General features: G+C 48.8%; 5 protein-coding genes across 5 annotated transcripts; 2 read left to right on the forward strand and 3 right to left on the reverse strand.

Annotated features, from left to right (window-relative positions):
- Nucleotides 1–11,907: 11,907 nt before the first annotated feature.
- Nucleotides 11,908–13,918, forward strand: EV420DRAFT_1742748 (Fungalysin metallopeptidase-domain-containing protein; the record flags this gene model as incomplete). Its single annotated transcript, XM_060480055.1, has 8 exons — nt 11,908–11,958; nt 12,019–12,142; nt 12,291–12,431; nt 12,483–12,522; nt 12,974–13,128; nt 13,182–13,203; nt 13,261–13,399; nt 13,455–13,918. The coding sequence occupies 8 exons, from the start codon at nt 11,908–11,910 to the stop codon at nt 13,629–13,631; spliced, it is 849 nt and encodes a 282-aa protein (XP_060340192.1). The 3' UTR covers nt 13,632–13,918.
- Nucleotides 13,919–15,068: 1,150 nt separating this feature from the next.
- On the reverse strand, nt 15,069–15,503 carry EV420DRAFT_1251765 (peptidase C14, caspase domain-containing protein; the record flags this gene model as incomplete). The annotated part of the gene is made up of 1 exon (XM_060466731.1): nt 15,069–15,503. A coding segment is annotated over one exon (435 nt), but the record flags the coding sequence as incomplete, so codon positions are not given.
- Nucleotides 15,504–16,818: 1,315 nt separating this feature from the next.
- Nucleotides 16,819–17,321, forward strand: EV420DRAFT_1500409 (uncharacterized protein). The gene is made up of 2 exons (XM_060471020.1): nt 16,819–17,134; nt 17,213–17,321. The coding sequence occupies exon 1, from the start codon at nt 16,841–16,843 to the stop codon at nt 17,129–17,131; it is 291 nt and encodes a 96-aa protein (XP_060340194.1). The 5' UTR covers nt 16,819–16,840; the 3' UTR covers nt 17,132–17,134; nt 17,213–17,321.
- Nucleotides 17,322–20,511: 3,190 nt separating this feature from the next.
- EV420DRAFT_1742750 (uncharacterized protein) lies at nt 20,512–22,588 on the reverse strand. The gene is made up of 7 exons (XM_060480056.1): nt 21,870–22,588; nt 21,622–21,659; nt 21,405–21,587; nt 21,146–21,154; nt 20,984–21,003; nt 20,790–20,927; nt 20,512–20,732 (listed from the first exon to the last, which is right to left on the reverse strand). The coding sequence occupies exons 1-7, from the start codon at nt 22,126–22,128 to the stop codon at nt 20,627–20,629; spliced, it is 753 nt and encodes a 250-aa protein (XP_060340195.1). The 5' UTR covers nt 22,129–22,588; the 3' UTR covers nt 20,512–20,626.
- Nucleotides 22,589–22,619: 31 nt separating this feature from the next.
- Nucleotides 22,620–23,313, reverse strand: EV420DRAFT_1500420 (uncharacterized protein; the record flags this gene model as incomplete). The annotated part of the gene is made up of 1 exon (XM_060471021.1): nt 22,620–23,313. A coding segment is annotated over exon 1 (314 nt), but the record flags the coding sequence as incomplete, so codon positions are not given.
- Between the last annotated feature and the right edge of the window lie 1,538 nt (nt 23,314–24,851).

A 24,851-nucleotide genomic window follows, 5' to 3' on the forward strand; every position in this document is an offset into this window, starting at 1 on the left:
TATTACAATCATAGAAACTGAATCGTTTATCATGTAGAAATCCATCTCTGGTAGGAAAAGAGTAGATATCCGCAAGGAACAGCTAGGAAAAAAGCCAACGGTAAACAAAAATCAAAGCAGAGTGAGGATCGTAATGCCAAGCAACAAAGCTACTATTTCAGACCGGTCGTTCGATAGAATAGCGTCTGAGGAGTCCGAGTCCGGTAGATCGCGTCTGGATTCGAATTGTTTGCAGTGGAACTTCACCGGAAGAACTTCAAGAAGGTCAGAACCCGTATGCTCAACGATTAATTTTAGCTGGGTGGCAATTATTTGCACGAGACGAATGCCAGACTTTCTGGGCTGTTCGACCTTTTGAAGACCCCCGCCAAGGCGCAGGCCACCACGGCAGGATACACTGTACAGCAGGGATCGGCAGTCCCGACGCCGGATTTTTAGTGACAGGCCTGACTCCTGAGGCCAATTCCGACAAAAACGACCAAAATTATAATTTTCGGGTGCAGACTTGAAAACGCCTACGATCATTCATGATGGCCTCTGTACCGCATCCAATGCCCATTCCCTTCTTGATCGGTGTTGGTGTTGGTTACCGGCACAAGGTCCCGTTACGTTAGAATAGCCAAGTCCAACGCCCCAACACAAGCTTGCCATGTGCTGTGGCTTCACTGATCAGCGCTTCAGCAACCGATTGGATATATGTGCAAAAGTTTGCCAAGTCACATGGCTTTTCATTCACTGGGAATTGAACTCGCACGCTATGTGCTCCCAGGACCTCCGGTCTTACCCAGAGACCAGAACCAGTTATCAATATCGAGGTGGTGAAAAAAGAAGCGCAGTTTGTACGGTGCGCCCTTTATCGTTTGGCTTCTAATCCGAGTCCTGGGCAACATTACTTCCACTTGGCGCATTCGTCAACACATGTTCTCGAATACGTGAACAACCACAGCAAAGGATGAATGTGGCAACATGGTACCTCAGTGAGCTGAAGTTTAACAACATGGCAGAATCAGTCACAAAACTCATGATAGGGGCTTGTTCTGTTTAGTTAGACTGTGTCACTCTCGGAATGCGGTGCATACTAAATTCATAATTCGGACGGAATACATGCCCATTGCCCACTGGAACGGGAGTACAAATTTAAGGATACATAAATAAAGCCCAAATTTGGTTCGTAGAAGGAGGCTGAATTCTAGTATCACGAAAAACGACCGAGTCTCAGGATAACCAAAGGGGGACTGTCCAACATATACCCTCCCAATGAACGCAATCGCAATCGACAACTTATTCTCATTCTTCCGATCGGGACTCCAACCCAGTTCTTGTGGTCACTGTATTAATACCATGAAATTACCAGAAGGCGCTTCAATTGACCCTGCGAATACATTAATAGCGAGACAATTCGTCGACTGAAAAAAAGAGAGAGCTCGCAATTTCCCCCATCGCTGTGCCGCGATCCTTTTCGTCACCATAATATAACGTTAACAATATACTGAAGGGGAAAACAATCAGTATCGCCACAAGCTCCGAAGAGACCACTATGAACAACCGAGCGAAAAAATGACATGCCCTGTCTCCCTGCTTCCCCGCGGACGATCCGATGGCGATCCTTTTCCCGAGGTCAACAGGAGGAAGCATAGCACAGCCCCAAAGAAGCCCCTAGGGTTATCGGGGCCTTACAGTCTCGTACCTGTTATGTCATCAACTGCAGCTACGAAGTACATCGGATCGCGTGCGATGTATAATAGAGTACTATGCAACAAGTAGCCGGAATGTGCTGCAAAGCAGAATTTTCACCTCGCAAGTTTGCACATGCCGTTGTGTCAACCACCCACAGCACCACTTCAAGCCGATTCCAAACAGCCCGAGAAATAGTACTGAACCCTATCCCTGCATCAGGCTTTGTGGGCGTGTGAGCGTGTATGATTTTTTTGAATAAGAGGGTGTATCCGAAGGCTATGTCACTGACTAATGTAGTATTGCAGCCGTCTCTCGATGGACAAGCGACACTCGCGGTTCGTCTGCCTATCGACAGGATGTCGCCGGGCTAAGATATGAAAATTGTCTTGCAGTCAAAATTACATAGCTTTCGGTCATGCTACGAATGAGGCCAGGTTATGGGCAGTTCAATGAATCAGTGTTGAGGCCGTGGGTAAACGCTTGCGGAGCAAGCCATTGATTGGTCAATGGTCATGGCGCGCTACCGCTTCCACGTTGTCAAGACAATGATTGGCGCGAGAATCGCACCCGTCTCAGTGCCATAACAGAGAGACACTTATACGTATGTCATGATGTTGCGATCGCCTTTGGTGACTGCGGTCATATATCGCCAAACCTCTAAGAACACGACAGGGACAATGAATTAAGTGCCGAGGCCTGGACTGAGGAACAGTGAGTAAAAAACCTTCCATCACCTCATCGACTTCCTCCCATGAATCCTTACGGCTCAGAGCGCTCATTACCGAGACAGGTTTCCGTGGCCCCCAGCCACCAACGGACAGAACCCAGGGAGCGAGAGGTAGAATATGGTAGCGACACTGGTTGAGGTTTTTCACACCTAATATCGTGAGCAAAACCAGATAAAGGAATAGCAAAGTCAGGCTCCCTGAGATACACGCATCCCAAAAACTCCGCTCAGGCGGATAGAAGGTGAAAGATAAGTCATTTACTCTTCTCCAGTTTTCGTCTTGCAGACAAGACCCGTGACGACGGGCTTAGTACTTGTTTTGGAAGACTAGAGGAGCCCCTGGCATGAACCTGGTGATATTACATGCGTCGACTGCGGATAAACAACACCATGAGTATGAACGGCGGTATCTGGTCCGTTCATCGCATACAACAGTTTATCTTGGAAGGACTGATCAAAGGTAAATTTATGAGGAAGGCAATAAGAGCAGACAGACGACATCCTAAGCTCTCATCCAGCCTACAGGCCGAAACGCACGCCATTGAAGTAAAGCGACGTTATTTTTCTGGTCTAGCGGGAAAAGTAACTTGAAATCGATTCTTCATAGGCGCGACTGCGGTATCGGGGAAGGAAAGCAGTCGATCCTCGCTTCGTTCTGTATGCTTCAATGGTTTGGACAAAGTGTTCGCTGGTCCTAAGGCAAAAACCAGAGTGTCCGAAAAGGGATATCGGATGGGGCGAGCAAGCTAAAAGGAGTGCCGTGCTGCATATGTTTGCGGGGCTCTGAAGAAATCTAGTAAGAAAGAAGATACAGTAATGTCAAAGTCTTTGCGGCATTCTTGATAATGTGCTATTTCCACGGGGACCAAAGCATAGCAGACAGTGGCTAGACTTTGAATACATCCAATGGGCTCCACGTTGCGCTTGGGTCATGCGTACGCCCCAGGCCCACAGAAGACACACCGAAGCAAGGATGCCGCAACCATCGTCGGCATTACAGAAAGGATGGGCATGATACTTTTATGTAAACCTGGAATGAATATGAATGCACCTGTGTGCGTGCTTCAGAATATGAACATGAATGGCCATATCCGGATCGTTTGCCACATACCGTAATGTATCATCTATGCCACCTAAACCAGCGACTTCGATGTTGGCTTATTATGTTTCTCTCTGCTCCCTGCCTCCCTCCATAAGCTAGCCATCCAAAAGTAATTCTCATAAGGAAATGCGATAAGAGCGCGTCAAAGAGAACACACCAAGTTCTCATTCAACCCACGGGCTGAAATGCATCCATTGAGTCATTCTTTCCGGGCGGTGCTATAATAGACACACGAAGGAAGGAATTGGTCCTTGCATTCTTCAATGGATCACCAATGCGTCCGCTGGCAGTGAAGCAAAACCTGAGTGCTGATAAAGGGATGTCGAACTGGGACAGATGCCGGCCTCATCGCGCGCGCTGCATATCGTCACTGAGAGATTTGTGGTTCTAAAACGTTTCAGCTAATTATTATAATAAGAACAGCGAGAGAAAATGATAGCAAAGTCACACACCACATCGAATAATAATGCCGAGCTTGAGCCTGTATATGCATCCGAATGGTGCTCCCACCTCCTTTCGGCTGAAAAAATCGTAGAGCTGGAAGGATGGTTTTAAGAAAAAGATGCGAGGAGCGGGCTGAAAACGCGTACTGAGCCATGGGACTGAACACATACTGAATTGTGTAGTCGACATGTAAGTACTTGATAGCAATTCTGCTCTTCATGATGTAGTGTCCATCTATAGTCCTCCTGGCTGGCGGTCACCGAATCCATCTCATCTGGTCACTGGTCAGGAAGACGTTCGCTCGTACGTCTAGTCATATTTTCGTGGGATAGGTCATAAAGCAAGGAACCAAAGTACACTGGAACGGGGCGGACGAGCTGAAAAAGGTGAAGTGCACTGCTGGCTGGATGACGATGAAGCGGTTCATTGCTCCATTGAGATCTCTGTGGCGCTCCATCACGGCCTAGGAGAGCAGAAAATGGTTTGATAGATGCTCATAAAATATAGATCATCGCTGGATATAGCCGGAATCAGAAAAGTGAGAAAACAAAGACAAAATCACGCACCAACTCTCCCACACCTGAAGGTCTCGTTTCCAACGGCTCGTTCTGTCCACTACCGACGGATAATAGATATCCGTGATTCGATTATACACTTGGGCTATGCTGACAGGTCGGGAACAATCGCTTGATGCTTGGCTTGAGCCGTGAAAGCAATAACAGTCGATTAGTCTCCTGCCGTGGACGTCGTAAGCTTCCGATTGGAAACGGCAGTCATACGCACCACATGATCCAGCACAACACTGACGCATCATACGATTTGAATTCCCATCTTCCTCTCGCGAACATGGCCATCTGTTTGCGATTCTCAAGAAACCTTCCGAGTCGTCGAGCTCCCAGCTTTCCATACGGGACTGTAACAGATAATCAAAGAAGGTCCGTGGGCTTTGGGCCTGGACGCTGCATGAGACCATATGCCCGTCCTGACCCGTACCAGTATGATATCTGCGATTGAGCGCCATGTTAACTTTTCCGAATCTATGACTTATGCCCTCATCGTGGCGACTTTTCCATGGCGTCCTACTGCCAGACCCGTCTGCTCTGAACCCAAAGGCAGCAGGAAGTACATGGGAAGCCTTGCGCTTTGAAGACGTGGGCTGTGTGGATGTGGAGGCGCGTGTTCAATGCGGGTGATGGTGAGCTTCATCATCTTCTGTCCCTGCTGAAACTGATGTCTGTTTAGCGTTGATGCCGGCGTGGCCAGCACATTCCTCTACCTGACGCTGATCCAGGAAACACGACGTACGAGTGCTTTCCAGATCGTAACCCGTTCTAGAACTTGTGCCTCGATGAAGTGCACGCATACCGTAACGCGGCCGATCTCACTGTATTTAGATTTCATCATCGTAAATCCATTCAGGTGCACAAAATACGACCTAGCTTCATGGAATTCTGAACCTAAGACATGAAGGACTCGAACCCGCAGAAGAGTATACTGGGGGCCAAAAGGGTTGCGTACGGGACATGATGAAGGATTTTAATCTCCTGGCTGTTACGTATTACCAACCGCAGTAAACGCATCTGGATCATCTCTCAGGCTGCATTGCTGATGACCTGCACGAGACACGAAAAAGGTAACAGTCTTCAGGTACCGTTTTCCAAGTTCAACAATACCGGCAGAAAAAGAGAACTAAGAACAGAAAACTCGAGGATCGGGAGTCGAACGCAGCTTGTGCTTTTCCAGTGCGAATCCTCCTATGCCACCACCAGAAATGACTTCTTTTTAAGGTGACATTTCTATTCGAACCTCGGCATATTCTTCATGATGCATGCATATAGGGTATGCACTACCAAATGTCCTAGAGCCTGCATACCCCGCAGAGAATCTTGCGTGCGTCTTGAATTCGAACGACTCGCAGCAATCGACACCACCAGGATTATATCACATAAAATTCATACTAAACGGTGCTAACCATGTCATAAGTTCTTCCCGTCACACACCGCCCGTACTTCCTATTGTTTACATACCTGCTTGTCGTAGGTGTTACTTTGCCTCGGGCACGGGGATGAGCAGCGACAACGCGACTGCGAGGAAGATGAATAAGCTTTTAGAGTAGGACGTCAACTGGGGAATATGCCGATTGCGTCCTTCATCTCCCCGTGGGAATACTTGCGCAGGGACAGAAGGACGAGGATACCGGTGTTCGGGGTGCCGCAGCCTATAGCCCTCAGGGTCCTGGTGGACGTTCAAGAAGTCACATATCTCTGCGCTTTTCGGCCCATTGATATTGAAGGTTGTATGTAGATGGCCTAGTCGCAGATGTCCAAGGCGTCCGTTGATCTTATACCAAAAACCCGAGCGCCAAAAAGGAGATGTCGAAACGGGACAGGCGCCGGGTGGGAAGGTTCACGGCGCTTCGCGGAGTTCTGAAGCATTTCGGCTAATCACTATAGTGAGAAAAGCGAGAGACAGAAATGGCAAAGCCACGCACCAGATCGCTTGCATATACTAATGGGTCGGGAACAATTGCTTCCAACTGGATTTTGAACGTTTGAACACTGGGATTCGGGAGCTGGACTGGCGAAATTATTATCGGAAAAGCTCTAAAGGGCAGTCGCACGCACCACGTAATTTTGCATAACACTGACGCGTCATCGATTTTCCTACCTTCCTCTCGCCATCATGTATCATGCTTCAAGGCCACTCTCGTCTGTGTTCTCAAAAATTCCTTGTCGGACAAAGATGCAACGGCAGCGCTCACAAATGCCATCAAAATGAAAAATCCCCATCCGTTGAATTCCTGATCGGGACGCGAACCCAGATCTTATGGTCAGGTTGATACCATGAGACTACCAGAAAGCACAACAGTTGACGCCACGAATATACTAATACTAATAGTAAGGCGACTCACCAGCCGAAAAGGATTGCGGACCACGATGGATTCTCCGACCTTCACCTGCCCGCAACAAATGTTTGCACCGGGACCAATCTGAGGACAGCGTGACGTGGCTGGACTCTGAACACAATCAATAAAGAATACGCATTTATATGACAATTGACCGGGAGGATCCATCTATGGGCAACGCATACAAGGGTGGATATGAGGTTGTCCTGCAAACAAACTTTAGGTCCGAACACGTCACTGTCTCCAGGATGGACGGCGTACTTACACTTGAAGAAGCCGTCTAGCTGGTGACATCTCATGCTCATGCTTTGACTGAGACTAGGGGTGCGCCATGCGCTACGAGAGAACAACATCACGAGAATGAATCGCAGTATCCGGGTCATTCGTCGCATACAGCAGTATATCGTCAACGCCCGAATCGCTGCCTGATACCTCCCTGAATCGAGGACTTCCAGGTAGCTCCGGAGAGCAGGCATCATTCGGTAGGAAATGTTGGAATGCCACCGCTGAGTCGACTTCTTCAAATACCCGTTCCTCTTTCTCCCCGTTCTTCCGCTTCCTCCCTCTTGGCCATCAGGCGGTTTCAAAATTGGAGTGGCTGATCAAAGGTGATTTTATAAGGAAGTGCAATAAGACCAAGCCAAAGAGAACATACCAAGCTCTATCTACCCCACAGGTTGAAACGTGCACCAGCAGAAGAAAATGACATCTGGTCTGAGCATATCGCTAGCGAGAAAGGTGACTTGAAATTAATTCTCTATATGCGCAAGCGCGGTGCCGTAGAAAGAAGAAAATCGGTCCTCGTTCCCCATTCTTCAATGGCCCAATAAGACACTCGTTGGTCCTGAGCAACGGGGAAGAGCGAGCTGAAAGAGCACACTGTGCTGCATAGCTTTGTGGGGCTCTGAGGGAAAGCTAGTGAGAAAAAAGGAGAGAAAGCAACGGCAAAGTCACGCACCACAAAGCTCAGAGGGTAATCATGGTACCGGGCTTGTATAGGAATCCGAATACTGTTCCTTGCTTCCTGCTCCTTTCGGCAGAAAAAGTCGTAGAGTCTGGAAGGCTGAACAAAGATGTCTTTGTAAAGAGGTGCAAAACGAGGGGGATGAAAAAACACATACGGTATATCGAGCTCTGTTTTAGTTCGTGGGTTGTCGATGAAGCGTCATGCATGATGCATGAGCGCTTGAGCATGAATATTCGTAGCGTGTCGTCCATGCCATACGAATCATCTTTGCTTGGATGTCATCTCTCAGTGCTCTTCCGTCGTTGGCTGCCGTCCGGCTTCAGAGTTGGAAGGACTGATCCAGGGTGATGTCATGAGGAAGGCAATAAGAGCGGGTTGAAGAAAACGCACCGAGCCGAGCTCATCCAGCCCACAAATTGATGGCGTCGTTCTTTCCGGTCTGAGCTTATCGCTGGCGAGAAAAGTGACTCGGAATAGATTCTCCATATGCGCAAGCGTAGTACCGTGGTGGAAACGGGAGGAAAGAAGTCGATCCTTGCGTAGCTCATAACTGGGTGAGACGTTCTCTGGTTGTAAAGCAAAAAGATTGAATGCAAGAAATGAGACGTCGAAATGGAGGGACGAGCTCAAAGTGCAGTGCGCTGCCAGCGAGATGGCAGTTGAAATCCTCGTGGTGCGCTTATCGGAAAAGTTATAAACGGCAGTCGCACGCACCACGTGATCCAGCACAACACTGACGCAGACTGACGCGTCGTCGGTTCCATTTTCCTCCCGCCATCATGCCAATGGCCATCCTCGCCTGTGAAGTCCGCGATTCTCCAAAACCTTCATCGGGCTCTATCATCCATCTAAGACGGGTTGACGTCGGAAGACAAGAACTACCTACTACATGCAGCCCTGACCCAGTGTGATATCCGCAGGTGAGCGCTATGTTCTTTTTTCTAAATCTACTTCTCATATCCTTGTCGCAATGATGTCCACTTCTCAGAACCATCTCCAAACTTCCAATACAGCGAGCGAAACTTATGGAAACTGCACCCCATGGGAAGCCTTCCACTTTGAAATTTGAAGACGGGTGTTCCTTCTAATGGGGTGTGCGCATGCACTAATAGAGGGACCGTGTATTTAGTGCTGGGGCATAGTGAGTGACATCGTTCTTCTGTCCCTGCTAAAACTGACCTTGTTTATTTTAGTGCTGATTCGAATGATAGCAGCTGAACAAGCCTACACATACCTTTCATATCGTACCCGCTCCCGACTGCATTTTAGGTGTACCAACACGTGTGGCTGTCATCGCCGCGATCTTATTGGACGCCGTACGATCCTACGCTTTTGACTTCCCCTTTGTATACGCATAGCTACACTTCAACAAAGTGCCTCTCCATGTCGTGTAAACAAAACACGGTCGAGCTCATATATAATCCTACCTAGTGCATTAAATCTGATCAGGCCCAGGACTCGAACCTCAAAGCTTACGCGTGATGCCGTGAGTCAAACTATGGCTTTAAGCATAATGAATATCGCAGAACGAAACCGGAATCTTTTACTCAATTCCTCCCCGCAAGTGCGGAGATATTAAAAATTAACACATACAACTTCACGAATATCCCGACTTTTTATTCAATGTTGACGTTTTCCGCAGTAGAATGAATCTAACAACATTAAGCCCGCATACGTTACACATCTACACATCTATGCACCTCAGTCCAAAACTCATGGCGCAGTGGAACAATTCCCAGTCAAAAATTTTACGCTACCGATGGAAATTTCTGGTCGGGACTCGAACCCAGCATTAACATGACACCACTAGACTACCAGGGGACAACCACAGTCTACACCCGAACGTACTGAATTCGCGATCGAGTGTCACGCAAAATAACACCAAGTCCCAGAACACCTTATATATACCCTCCCAGTAATAATGACAATCGCAATATAAAACCATGTCAATTCTTCCCAATTCCCTCATCGGGACTCGAACCCAGCAAGAGTTTAAAAAATGACACGGCCTGCCGCGCTTCTTCCTGCACCGCGCGAAATTCGAGTCCAGGAAGCATACCGCGGCACAAAAAGATGATAGACAGCATATAAGCCCACGAGATAACCGCTATGCTACTAAGGAACATAATAAAGTGTCATATTCTCCTAGCTGATATGTATGTATAACCAACACAACAGGGAAGGGAAGCGCATCCGATCGAAATAGTCAATTGAGTTTTCTTCCAGTATCTATAGCCTCTCCCCAGGCTGTGAACGGACTTTGAGAAGGCCTTTCCGATGGCAGGCCCCAGGGTCTTCGACAAAACACATGAGAAACAGGTGTCTAAATCCCGGCGTCGGAGTCGAACCAAGTTCTCGCCCACAACCAGAGACGTACTTATCCGTCTACGTCAGGCGCATGCATGTATAATCGGTTACTCTCGACTTCATAATCGGCAAAATAAAGCGCAGCAGACATATCCAGAGGAAACGTTGCATGCACTGACGACAGATTATCGATTAGACCTCATCCATGCCATCAGACCAGAGTAAGCTCGTACCAAACAGTGATATCCCCAATTCTTCCCTCAGCGCGTCGTACATTACATCCATCTTCAAACTCCAGCTCCAGCACCCGAGTTGTTCCAAAGGCCGCCAGAGGAATACTCGAGCCAAAGTAGAGTCGCATACATCAACCCCTCAAAACATCTGTCCCCAGCTCCTTTCGAAGGGCTGAACAAATATGATTTGAGGGGAATGGCAAAATGAGGGGCTCAATAAAACACATACCGCCATTCACGTCGCCCGAGTCGTCCAGCGAGAAAAGTAGAATAGAATGAATTCTCTATATACGCCTATGCGGCACCGTGGTATAAATGGGAAGGAAGAAAGTTGGTCTTGGCATAGTTCTGCATTCTTCAATGGCCCGGTATCGTGAGCATCGGGGAAGAGCGATCTGAAAAGAGTGCACTGTGCTGCATAGTAGGGCTCTGAGGGAAAGCTGGTGAGAAAGGAGAGAAAGCAAACAGCAAAGTCACACACCACAAGGGTAACGATGACGCCGGGCTCGTATAGGTATCCGAATACTGTTCCTTGCTTCCTGCTCCTGTCGGCAGAAAAAGTCGTAGAGTCTGGAGGGCTGAACAAAGATGTCTTTGTAAGGAGGGGCAAAACGAGCGGGATGAAAAAAGGACATACGGCATACCGAGCTCTCTTCCGGACCGTAGGATGAAATGTGCCCCCCTCCATCACATGCTGAGATTTGTGCCGTCGACATTACACGGCGTGATGGCGACTTTCATTCGCCCGATCTCCAAAAGGAACGGTGTCCTGGTAAAAAAAAGAAGGAAGTCGATCCGTCGATAGTCCTTCCGGATAACGAACACCAAATTCGTCTGGGACGGAGGGTGCCCACTCGTACGTCTAGGTGTATTGGCCATGAAGCAAAAATGAAGTACCGGAAAAAGGATGTCGAACAGGACGCTGAAGGCCGAACTATCATCTACGGTGTCATTGAGAGCCTCGGGGGAAAGCACGCCGGATGATCATGTCGTCCCAGGCAGGCGAGAAATGTCGGTGTTCGAAAGTCAAGCCCTCCTGACCTGCACGCCTCAAAAAACTCTCCTGCCCAAGCGGATGGAAGGATACGATTCGAGGTGACAGAGGTCAAGTCATTCGCTCTTCGCCTTCAGTCTTCGCCTTGCAGGGCGCTGGACACGAGGATGGGCGTGCTACTTGTATTTGAAGCCTCCATCCAGCGAAGCACCCCGTATGAATCCGGTGTTATTTCGCGCCTTGACTGCCTGTACTACGGGATATGAGCGTGAATTGGTACTTAGGTCGTACGCCACATACCATTGCGTATGAACTCAAATCTGAATCGTTTTCGGTTGGATGTCAGCCTGCCGTCCTTCTTGACGCTCCTCCGCTCGCTCCTACCCATGAGCAGAAGCTTGCAGTCAGGCAACTTCAAAGCTGTTCGGGCCGATCAAAGATAAATTTATGAGGAAGGGTAATAAGAGCGTGCTAAAGAAAACACGCGCCAAGCTCTCGTCCAGCTACAGGCTAGAACGCGTGCCGTCGCGTCCTTCTTTCCGTACAGTACCATGGTAGAAAGAGAAGGAAGGAAGTCGGTCCTCGCATTCTTCAATGGGTCGGTAAGGCGTGCGTTGGTGGTGAGGCAATAACCCAAGTGAGTCTTCGAGATATCGAACAAGGAAGGACGAGCTGAGGGCCGGACGCCTACGAAAGGCAAACATTGCACAACAGAGACCCCTCATCCAATGCCCCATCTTCCGCTCGTTATCACGGCCATCCTCAAGAAACCTTTGTCGAAACCAGGTCATCTCATGGGCATGAAATCTTGAAGTCAGGCTCGCTGGGTGATACAAGAACTGTTCGTATGGCGTCCTGACTCATGCCAGAGTGATATCAGCGGGTGAGCGCCATGTTCCCTTTTCTAAATCCACAGCTTATGTCCTTGTTGCAGCGAATGTTCAGGCTACGATGGCGTTCTCTGTCGCTGGCTCGCAAGCGGGAGGTAATGGCGCACACTGCAGGAGTTCCTCTGAACTTCCGCTACTTCAACGCAGAGAGGCGCATATTCAGTTCTACGCGGGTATGGGAGACGGTGAGTCGTATCATTCTTCTCACCCAGCCAAAACTGATGTCATCTGTTTAGCACTGATTCGGTCACGATTCTCACTGGACATCATACAATTGTAGGCTTTTGACTTCACCATTGTACACGTGTAGTTACTCGTCTAATGAAATTTCCCTCTGACATCGTGAAAACAAAATATGGTCGAGCTCAAAGAACCTATACTTGAAGTCAACGATACAGTTTCCTGGATTTCCCAGCTCGCTACTTAATCTTTACGCTAATTCGGTGATTTCGTAGCAGGATCCGGGTACGAACAAAATAACATCGCTATTAAGTCAAAATTCGCGGCGCGACAAAACAACTCTATCACTGTGCATCTCTGGTCGGGACTCGAACCCAGCACCAACACGATACCACTTGGCTACCTGGTCACAGACAATTTCCCTAAGTCGGGTATCACGAGAAACTAGGTCACAATCCAAAGTCCCAGCCCAAACAAAGCGGGCAGCCGAACCTATCTTCTCCCATTGAGCCCAGTCGGATCCAGACGCCATTTTCGTGGATTGTAGGGTGTACATATGGACTGTGACGACCCCTCGGCGCGATGGAGCGCTCCAAAGCGCTATCGTCATACACGAATTCACGCATGGAATCACTAACCACCTCACCGGTGGCGGGACGGGGCGATGCCTACAAACAATCGAAGCCGCCAGAATGGGCGAAAGTAGCCAGCCTTTCTCCTTCTACTACCCTAGTCTAAATAATCATGCTCTACAGTCTGCTCAGATGCTATGGCAGAGTACGTGTCTTCCTCTTCTCGATATCCCCATAGCGGCTGATAGACCCCAGACCCCAGATGGACCGAACACAGAGACTCTGCCGTGCCAGACTACGCTCTAGCAACATGGGTATTCAACAATCCCACCGGCATCCGAACACACTCGTACTCTACCGATGCATCCGCTTCTATCCAGACTTTGCACACGAAGTCCACGGTACGCTTCCCGCTTATCTCTCAGTGACATCTTTCGCTCAATGACCATCGTCCAGATAGTATGGGCAAATATCCACCATAACGTCTACGTCGCGCTCGTCCAAGCGCGCGGGTTCTCTGCAAAAGTGGTGCAGGATCCTTCAGACCCGGAAGGCAATATCGTTCGACTCCATCTCTTCATTGATGCGCTTCCCTCCAGGCATGTAGTCCTACGTGTGACCATCCCATGTTAACTAGCTGATGAGTATACCGACAGCACCAAATGCTCGAGACGACGTGGATACAAGTCGATTAGAACCAATACGATGGAGCTGATAATTGTATCCTATGGAACATTTTGTCAGTCGTGGCTTGGACGCGAACGCAACAAATTATGTGGACGATACGAGCGTTCCAAGTGGATGTTAAGTAGGATCACCATGGCTGTCTATTATTTAAAAACAGAATGAGACGCTTTTTCAAGCCACATACGGTGTACCTCAGCGGTTGCGTGATTCGAGATATCCGGCTAGATCCGTTCCACAACCAAAATTAAACTGGCCGATTACGTCTACATCCTGGCACCGATGCTGAGCTCGCTCTTCCCGCCCTCCCGCCCACTATGCGCAACGACTACAGCAAGACTAGAAAATGTAGGCATTCTTGTGAATGATATTGAATGCCTAGACAGACCAACACAAATTTGGAAGAATATTGCCGCCATTGTGTCGGTCAATGAGCGGGACAGGCGGGGGACAGCCTTCGGTGATGTCGGTGGCAGCATTAGACGTCATTCGGACATCATCCTCATCCGTACGAATCATCCCGATCCTGTGATGCCTGTGATTGATTCTCTTAGCCATACCAGGAGCATCTGGCAGTCTAAACGGTACGAACAGGCCCTCAGTATGAAAGCCTATCGAAGTTGAAGTAATTATATGCCGTAGCAGAATTAACCAACCGACCTTCCAATCGCCTGTTCCTCTCATGACGCATTCCAAAGAAAAGGCTGATAATGATTTATTATAAAAGCAAGTCGCTCTAGACCTATCCTTAATACTCAACTCTATCCATACTACCACGCAAATACTATGTGCCCTGTTACATGAGCTATTTGAAACAGTGCCGAGCTCTGAAGAATAAACACGTTGAGGTTCACACCGCTCATAAAGACAATAAGCTGAAATAAGGCGATATGAATACAATTGGAACATTCTTCGTAACATACATCTTGTACACGTCGATCTATATACGATTCAGAAGGGCCAAGGCAAGAACGAACGCAAATGGCTCACAATACTTTATTCCTGATAGAAGAGACGCTCATACATGCTTTCTCCAGCAACGACTGGCGTCTGGTGAGACGACACCTGGCCCAAACAACGAATGAGATCGACGTATGTCGTTTCTTTCTTCCAGCAGCCGGACCGGAGAGCACGCACAAGCGAATCCGTGAAAATCCCAATGTACCCCGTCGTACCGGCTTCCCTTTGGACCTTCTTCGCCTTTGCAAACTGACAGTCCATACAGGCTGCCAAGAGAACGTGAGAGGCCATATCCGGGTGCCAATCAACTAAAATGGAGCGATAGCCAGGATAACCCCTCAGCTGTTTGTCGCCAGCGAGGAGCATTTCCTGGCGCGTAGCGCGCCTCGTTGGGGGAGTAGTGCGCGTTCCCGGCTCTGGTATACCTCTGCTGGCCCCACCCGAGTGACAACAATCAAGAATGACGGTGATGTGAGGTCCCTTTGCCTGAGATATCAGACGTAGGATGGTATTGAATTCACGATCACTGATGTCGGGAACGGGATTGGCACCGTTGGCATCCAGAATATCGCGATCGATGGGACACAGTGCTTCTATATATTCGTCGCCATCTTCCTCCGGTGGATAGTATGAGCCATGTCCTGCGAAGTAAATGACGATGTTGTCGCCGTACGCGATCTCGGAGTCATTAATGAGGCCAAGAAGGGCGCTGATGATGTTAGCGTAGGTGGGGTACTTCTGATCTCTAGTGGATGCATGCTCCTTGGGTCCGATCAGTACCTCGATGTGTTCTTTGGGAACACCAAGGTCCTTAGTCAGGTACTTCTCCATCAACAGTGCATCTGAGATACAACCGTTCAATAGGAAGGATATGCATCGATACCGATGAGGACAGCGTGGAATCGAGAAGCGTTGACACGGTATGGGAGCTAAAATGCAACCAATTACATAACATCAAACACAATCACTGAGGCTATGACGTACACCTGGACAGAAGTGACACGCTCCCAGTTTGATTGGAACCCTCCGCTGAGCAGACCAATACTGAAGGCGGAGGATATGGAGTTTTTGAAGTGTGTCCAGGTAACCATCTCGAGCATGGGAGAACTTCTCCTTGACTGCAAGGCGAACTGCAACTGAGTCGACTTGGGCACCGCCCCCAGGAATCCCCAGCAGTTCTGCTAACTCCAATTCAACCCGTCGCAATTCTTCGATGAGTTCCGATAATGTAACATTAGCCTAGCCAAGGTTTAAAGACGAGTCAGAGACGAAGGAGCGAAGGGAGTCAAAACTCCGATCAGTCGCGACGTACTACGGCTTCGGCCGGCGCGAAGGCGCCACGTGTCATGTAGTAATCCCGCAGTTGCAAAAGAAATGGTGTAGTTGTACAATTCGGCAACATTGACGAGAAGAAAAGTCAAAGCTAGAACAGGTGGTCGTGGTTGTGAGGAGAGAAGTGCAAGATGAGAGCATTTTATGCACTTTCGCCGTACTCTCTGTATCATTGCCCTGCATACGTCATGATCATAGGACAAACAGAGGGCGGATAACCGTTAGATCCGTTACCGCTCGTGCAGCCACTGAACCAAACAACCAAACATCAGGGCTGGCGAAGAATAATTATAATGATGCAGTCAAAATACAGTCGGTCTCGTCTACAATCCGTACCTTAGGCTGACGACCAGCCATGGACTTGCTACAGCTATTCATCGTCCCATTGGTTACGAACATGAATTTGGGAGGATTTGCGAAAGGTGATTCCGGACTCAAAAATTTCTTTGTCGACTCGAATAATCATGGAAGAAAGTGTTAAATTTGATACAATTCAAAAAGGATGATATTTTCCGATTTCAAGTCGATTGAGATCAACATATTTTCCTGAGGAAATGAACAAATTCTAAGTTTGATGTCCTCAACATGAAAAAATTCCCCCTTCCTCAATGCAGGGGTCTTCTCAGGTCCAGGATGAGCAGTATGCACAGTACTGAGCTTTTTCAGATACCTGCGAAGCACGCGCGGATTATCGAGAGGCAAACGACATCGCTGATACCTCATTTTGGCGCATTCAACACGAAGTACCTAAAATTCCAGAAGAAAATCCGGACCGTCACGCTCATGTTGGCTCCTACGAAAATAGCTCATAAAAAGTCGAACGATATGATACAAAGTAAGATGTTAGCTGACGAGATCATGGTACAATGAAACAGCGACGAACCCTGCCCGTCGCTGGTGCTTGCCGTGCTGGCTATTTCGTGTGGATATCCAATACATGGTCCTGGCAAGGCCATCTATTTTCTTTGTCATCGTACTCGATGCGCCCTCTCTCCGACCCCCGGGTCAGCGTTTTCTCTATGCCGATATTCATAGCCTGTGCCATCAGTACAATTTCTCGGCACATTGCCGGGGCTCTCAGTATGCAACTTGAAACTCGGTTACCTCTCACCTTCGTCCTCTTCTTCAGAATCAGACGAGGATGGGCACAGATATAGGCGCTACAGTCAAGATAGACGCCACCAAAGAGGGAGTATCAGACGAAGAAGATGAGGAAGGTGACATAACGGAGCGCTCACGGTCTGAAAGTAACGCTGAGGACAATATCGGAGTGGACACATAGGCGCACTTTGGCAGAGAGATATGGGATAATATATGGCGGGTGGTCAGTAGGGCGGCGAGCAGTCCATTGGCTGATGCTGAGGCATCCGCGACGATGATGAACACCTTTCCTCTGGATAAATGCTCGCTGATCGGCCGACCATCGAATAGTTGCAGTAATGCCTCTGGATCATCGAGTTTACAATGAATGATCACCCGCACCCAGTATATGGACAATGAAAGGCTATTGTTCGTGTTCACGGTTGAAGGGCTCGTGCAGACTTTGCGGCAGGTCGATACACTGGCTATTCTGATAGCTGCAGGTTCATCATTGATGTGGGGTGATGGTATTGGTCCGAAAACTACTGGGTTTACGAGGTACATTCGATGTAAAAAGACCAGATAACAGGACTGCCTGCATACGAGGGATTCACAATATCCAGGGTTAGGGATTTCACACGTTCCAGGAAGCTACAATGCTTACCTGATCATGCTACATTACCATAGTCCTAGAATCTCAGAAGTAGCAGCAATTTTGCATCCCACCATCACTGCATCTTTCCCTAGAGACGGTCCGTAAGACACGAGATGGTGTCAGTGATATCCCCTCGTTAGCCAGATTCCTTCCTCGTTTGCATCCAACCACGCGGGTCACAATTATCCCCCGACTGTCCCAGAGTCTCTGGTCACCGGCGTAAGGAAAGGATGAATAGCAACGAGGCTGTTGATGATCAATCCGGGGGAGGCGTTGACTGTGAGTTGGCCAAAGACATGACTCGAGTGGGAAAACCTCGCGCCCATTTCAATTTTTATGTCGCCCTGGCATCCGTGAATTCCAAGACTCAGCTCGTCGCCTTATGCGGGCCGAGGTGACTGTCGCACCAGAGGTTATGAAGGAAGTCTGAGTGACAGAATAAAGACTTGGTAGCTGGATAGATGCTGGGCGTAACGATCATTATTAACATAGGGCTGATGAAGCCACTCTCGAGTGCCTTTTGGTTATGGATGAATCCAGGTATTTCCTCCGTGACGTGTACGATATACCTTATAAGTTGTAATGGCATGCACCTTGTCGTAAGAACCACATCGCTAGAGCGCTGAATTAAGAATGAGGAAAGTTGGAAACGCAGCAACGTGGCTACGCACTGGTCTGCTATTGATGATGATGATTCGCCTTCGACATACGGGAGCGAAGGTACGACGCTGTATCATCCCGTCTCATCCTCGGCGAAAGTTAGCACGAAATTCAATATCCGTCTGTTCCCTTCCATCAAGCGACCAGAAGCGAATTTGATAGTCTTCGCAGCAATGACGCCGCCCGCACCCATTACGTTCATCCACTCTGAGTGCACTGGCGATAACACGAGAACATCACCGAAGGCAGCCTCGTAAGCTCCGTTCCATTTATAGAGTAGGCGTCTAAAGTAGTCCAATAATCAGGGCAAAAATCGGAGTATACACTGATTGCGTACCGTGATGACCTAGGAATGATCTCCCTCTCGGCTTCAGACGCCCGAAACGATACCTGCACCGGGACAGAGAGCTGAGCTCCGGACTTTGAATACAACCGAAAAGGATGTACGCGTGTACACCGCCAACGGAGCACCTAGTATGAATCTATGCCTCGACTACGAGTGCTGCGAGATACTAGTAGCATAATGAGCATAAATTGCGGTATCTAACTCGTTCGTCACATACCATAGTATGTCATGCATGCCACCCGAATTCGAATCATCTTCGTTCGGATGTCAGCTTGACGTCTCTCCCGCAGCTCTTCCGCTCGTGAGCATAATCCAGCGGTCAGGCGACTTCAGAGTTGGAAGAGCCGATGAAGCTTGAAGGCGATTTTATAAGTGAAGGCAAGAAAAATGGGCAGAAGAAAACACACACCGAGCAGCATACGGGTTGAAACATGTGCATGCGCAACGAAGCAACTTCATTCTGCCCAATGTTCGCGCGCATATCATTGAAGAGAAAATGACTTCTCCGCATTCGCCAGTGCGATGTTTTGTAGAAAACATAGCCATCAGGGTGCGACAGTCCGTGACCCTCGGTGTCCTGGCGAGCGTTCACGGAATTACATAGCTCTGCGCTTTTCAACGGCTCATTGATATTGAGCTCGGACGTAGATGGTCTGGTCACATATGTCTAAGGCTTTCGCTAAAAACCCGAGTGCCGAAAAATGGATGCTTGAACCGAGACAGATGATGGGCTGGAAAGGGTTCACCACGCGCTTGAGGGATTTGTGAAACTCTGAAACGTGTCGGCCAGCGAGAAAAGCGAGAGAGCAATGGCAAAGTCACACACCACATTGGACAGTAGCACATAACACCGAGCTTGAGCAGCGCTTGTATAGGCATCCGAATACTACTCCCTGCTCCCTTCGGCAGTAGAGCTGGAAGGGATGGTTTTGAGAAAAAGATGCGAGGAGCGGGATGAAGAAAACACGTACCGAGCCACGGGGCTGAAACACATACCGAATTTTGCAGAGTCCACGGTGTGTAATAACTTGATAGCAATTTCATTCTGCCCAGTCTTCACGATGCAGGCCTAGGGGTAGAAACTGGAAGTCTGTCTGTCCGTCCGTCTATGGTCCTCCTGGTTGGCGGTCACCGGATCCATCTGGTAACTGGTCAAGAAGGCAATCGTCAGTCCGTCTAGTCATATCCAAGACCGTGCAGAGGTCATGAAGCGAATACCCGGGTACGAGGACAAGTGATATGGGTGCAGCACGATGACAATGAAGCAGTTCATAGCGTCGTTGAGATCTTACTGGTGGCCTAGGCGAGCGGGAAATGGTGTGATCGATGCTCGTTGCTGCTTTCGAGTAAAATATGGGTTATAGCAGAAAGTGAGAGAAGGCAACGGCAAAGGCAGCGTCATCCATGCCACCTTATCGTCTTCGTGGGTTTCATACTCTTCCGCTCCCTCCTGCTCATGACAACCCAGCGCTGGAAGAGCAGATTCTATGAGAAAATTCAACAAGAGCAGGCCGAAGAAAATTCATACCGAGCTCTCATCCAGCTCTCGAACTGAAACGTGTGCAGTCGAAGTGAAACGACATTGTCTGCACTGGCGCATATCGCTGGCGAGATACGTGGCTGCGGATCAACTCTGTTTATTCGCAAGCAGTGCTGTGGTAGAAACAGGATGGAAGTCGGTCCTCAGGCCCAGTGAAAAGTCGTTCGAGCCACACTGAGCCAAATCAAGCCCAGGGGAATGATTGCTGGGGCTCTATTCCGCCTGCTGTGGCTTCGAAATGTGAACCGTTTACCAGCTCAAATCGAGCTGTTTCGAGCTCGGTATGTCATTACCATAGGGTTCTGTTAGGCTTCGTAGGGCTCAATTTCTTTGCTATTAATATGTATAGAACCACATCACTACTACATATGCTAAGTAGCATAACCCTTTCCGTTCTGCCCACGGCTAGCCCTGTCCTGCTCGGATACCCCAACCGCATTTCGCAACGTGAAGATAAATGTATCGAAATAGACTGCACTAGAAAATGTTAAATCAGTCTACAATGACGGAAAAGATGATTCAAGGGCTACTCACGAAGTCGAAGCCAGCTGGAATGATGGCAAGCGAGACCTGTATAAGATTTGGCTTAGCGAGCTCAGAAATACACGCATATATGGAATAGAACATACCATGGCCACACCCATAGCGATGCCTAGACGGCTTATGGAGCGACTGTACACATGCTAAATATGAAAAGAGAAAACATACAAGGGCCCAATGAGACGTACCTCAAAGATATCCAGATATCCTGCAGCTCAAACCAGTCTTCTGAGGACGTATTGCTAATGCGGGTGTCCAAACAAGGCGCATATATCCACCTTGCGCGGCAGTTTCAGTCTGTAGCATCGTATCTGCAGGTCTTCGCATGTGCTGCCCAGTGAGAGACTAACAGTAAGAGGCTACGAAAGCAAGTATGAAGCCACATCCCGCGATAATACAGGGACTGGGTGTAGAGCGACAACGAGGACGGCGAAGAAGCTTGAACACGACGGGTATGGTGGTGGTAGAAAAGAGAGAGGCGTTAATCACGTCACTGGATAACATGCACGTGGACGGAACTGTTGACTTTAAGTTTAAGTTCAAGTTGCCAATTTGGGCTCACGATATTCGGCGCGTTTCAGTCAACCATCGGATTCAGAGAAATTCTACTCCGGTAATCCTTGGATGTGCTAATGGAAGAGGCGAAAGTTTGGAGTTCAAAGCCTTCTTGTATGACGCCGCTTGATCCGGGTCGACCACGCTATATGGTAATTTCTGCAGCTCGATTTGGCTCAAACCGGCTCGACGGACTTTTGACTGGGCCTCAGGGCGCAGCCCATAGCCCTCAGAGTCCTGATGCAGCGTTCAGAGTCACAAAGTGCTGCACCTTTCGGCTCTTGATATCGAATTTCGAACGTAGATGGTCTAGTAAACTATGCGTACAGCTTCCGCTGGTCGTGAAGCAAAAACCCATGCGCCGAAAAAGAGATGTCGAACCAAGACGGACAATATGCAAAGGGTTCACCGTGAGCGCCGCATGTCGACATTGAGAGATTTACAAGGTTCTGAGGAAAGGTAGGTTGGCTAATCGTTATAGTGAGAAAAACGAAAGAAAGCAGTAGCAAAATCACGCACCAGATCGCTCATGGCCTGTAGAACTCGTTTCCAACGTCTTGTTCAGAATTCTGTGTCTCCTACCAGAACTTTTCTCCAGATAAACTGCGATTCGGGTGCATAATTTGGCGAGGCTGAGCATAAACTCGGGCGTAGGCGTAGAAGTAGCGACGAGAAGATTGCGAGAAGGACCAAAGAGTTTAGAGTTTAGAAAACCGGTATGCGGTCCCAATAAGGAACACCGGGGTTCTGTGCCGCCACGAAACGTGTCACAGACCATAGCAGCACCGTGCCGCTGTGATATTCACCAGTTGCGAGCTGGGAACGTCTCACGGGTTTGATACTGCCACAGGGACCGAGGGAAGAGTGTAAGGTTCAACGTTCTCACAACAGGCCTCACAAGAGTTCTACGTCCAGCAGAAATGTACTATTACGATTAGCTATGTGACCAAAGCTTCTGTGGAGGAATATATACAGGTGTAGTTCTGAATATCTCCAGTACACGATACACATTGTGCCAATCAAGCCTCCAACACTGGCAATTGTAAGAGGCATGCCAACCAGTCATCGACGGCAAGATATCCCCATGCGTTGCTTAAAATGGGACATAAAGCATGGGTGTCGGCAACAAACGTTCGGTGAAGCTCTATCAAACCTGGAGCGATAGTACAAGACAGGAGGGCATGCACCTCGTCCTCTACGGCAACCCTGCAGACACGACATAAACGCCACTCTCGAGGGAGCTTGGGCCGATAACGTTCCGCCCAGTGCAGGACCTCGACAGCAAGGATATGAAAGGATAAAAACAGGTGTCACACGTGCGATGTGAGATTAGTACGACGAGCTATGCTTTTGTGACGGGTGTGCGATCCACAAACTCCATTTCATGGAGAGGCGAATGATGGCACCTTTAGCCCTAGGGTTGATCTCGTCGTGCCATTAAGATAGGAGACGGTTCCTTCCACATAGTGACAAAGAAAAGCCGCAAGGTAAGGACCACCAGACGTAACAACGCCGAATAACGGGTTCCTTCCATAGCGCGGAGCTTAGAAGAGAAGATATTGCAAAAACCGCAAGGGAAGGACCACCAGACGTAACAACGCAGAATAACGGGTTCCTTCCACAGTGCGAGGCATAGCGGAGAAAAGACAGGGAAGGAACACCAGGCATAACAATGCCATAAACCGGGTTCTTCCACAGAATGAAGCAAATAAAAAATAAAATAGAAAACGCAAGGGAAGGACCACCAGGCGTAACAATGCCGCATAACGGGTTCCTTCCACAGTACGGAGTATAGTATTATCAGTAGCAAGGGAAGAAACGAGATATCACCCATGATATCAGCGAAATCCAGCGTCATCACAGGGAGGGATACTGCGACATGGAGGCTTCGTGACAGCTCTCCATAGTAATGCCAGGAAGTTTAACACACCATTTCACAGAGGCTATGGAGCACTAGCGTGTGTCGACGCTTGGAGCAAAGCCACAGAGAAACGACGCAGCCCCTATTTCCACTAGGACATCCCCCACATAGCTCGCACAATATGCGCACCGCCTATCAGAATAAGGCTCCTTGACGTATGTGTGGCATCGCCAGACATACTCAGAGGCCATTCGCGTGAGAGGGGTCAGAAAACTGCACCAACGAGAATCGATGGTAGCAGCCGAAAGAAGCAGTTGCACGTACCATGTGATCTGCGTCACTGCCGACATGATCCGACATCCGATGTCCAATCCTCGAGTTACTTCCAGCAAGGGGGGGTTGGAAATAAAATCCCCGACATGACCTACATTTTCATGTTTAAGGCCGAGGGGACCCCCCCCTCCCTCCCCTCCTACCATATAGGGTAGTAATATATCCATAATAGGTATGATTTGTAATGCTCTCATAATCATTTCGACCACGTGAATCTCTCAGGGACTTGGGTGGTGACACATCGTAACTTTTGTAAGGTGAAAAACAGACTACAAATGTATGTATGATGCTAAATATCTTCATTTTAGATGTAGATGCTATTATTTCATGCCAATGTCACCCATCAGACCTCCCAAAATGCCTATATATGATAGGTGAGGTTTCGTGTTTAAGATTGCTACCCCTCCCTCCCTCCCCTCCTACCCCCTGTCCAGGATTTTATTTCCAACCCCCCCTTGACTTCCAGTGTCTAGTCTGCGATTCTTCGTCACGCTTTATGACCTTTACAGACAGATATTTTCTGGTACGCCATCAAAGAAGGCCCACGGGGCTTCTGGTGTGGAGCCAGGACACAGTGAGGTCTGAGATTAAAACTGTCCATATGCCCGACGCCCGTCCTGACGCGTACCAGTGCGATAACCTATCGGCCGTCATGCTTAATCAGTTCCAACGGCTTCACCATGGTGGTTCACTCAGCGAATTTTCTGTTCTGAGATCTGAATGTTGAACAAGGATGCGATGGACGCGGAGCAGTGTTCATTATATAACGTGCACGCGCCAGTAATGGAAGCTCGGTGACCGGGAGGCAGGATGCGGACGCTCTCACAGTCAACCACCGAACCCGGAGGCGGGGGTGGTAGAGGTGGCGCATAGTTAAGGAGGCTTTCGGGCTCTCTGCGCGCGCGGGTTACAGTGAGTCGCATCTTTTTCTTTCCCTGCTAAACTAACGCTCTCTGTCTTGATTATCGCCATCTGCATCCCATACATACCCTCGCCTGACGGTGATCCAGCAAAAGCTTCTCGCAAGTGCGCTGGTGGCGACTTTCCGTATTGTACCGTCCTTGGACGTCCGCCTCTGTTGAAATTGGGCGTACAGATACTGAAATAATTGCATATGAATTACCCCAATCTTAGTCCTTTGAATCGCGCACACAGAACCAACAAATTTCACTCCAAAACCATGCGCGTCTCAGCCCATACAAAAGCTAAGTTATTATAAACTTGAAATTGATCTCTGAATTTAATCAGGACTCGAACCCGATCAATCCCAGGAGTTTTATACCACTAAGCTACTTCCAGTGCGTCAG

This window comes from Desarmillaria tabescens (assembly GCF_030435595.1).
Source record: "Desarmillaria tabescens strain CCBAS 213 chromosome Unknown EV420scaffold_1, whole genome shotgun sequence".
NCBI classification, from domain to species: Eukaryota; Fungi; Basidiomycota; class Agaricomycetes; order Agaricales; family Physalacriaceae; genus Desarmillaria; species Desarmillaria tabescens.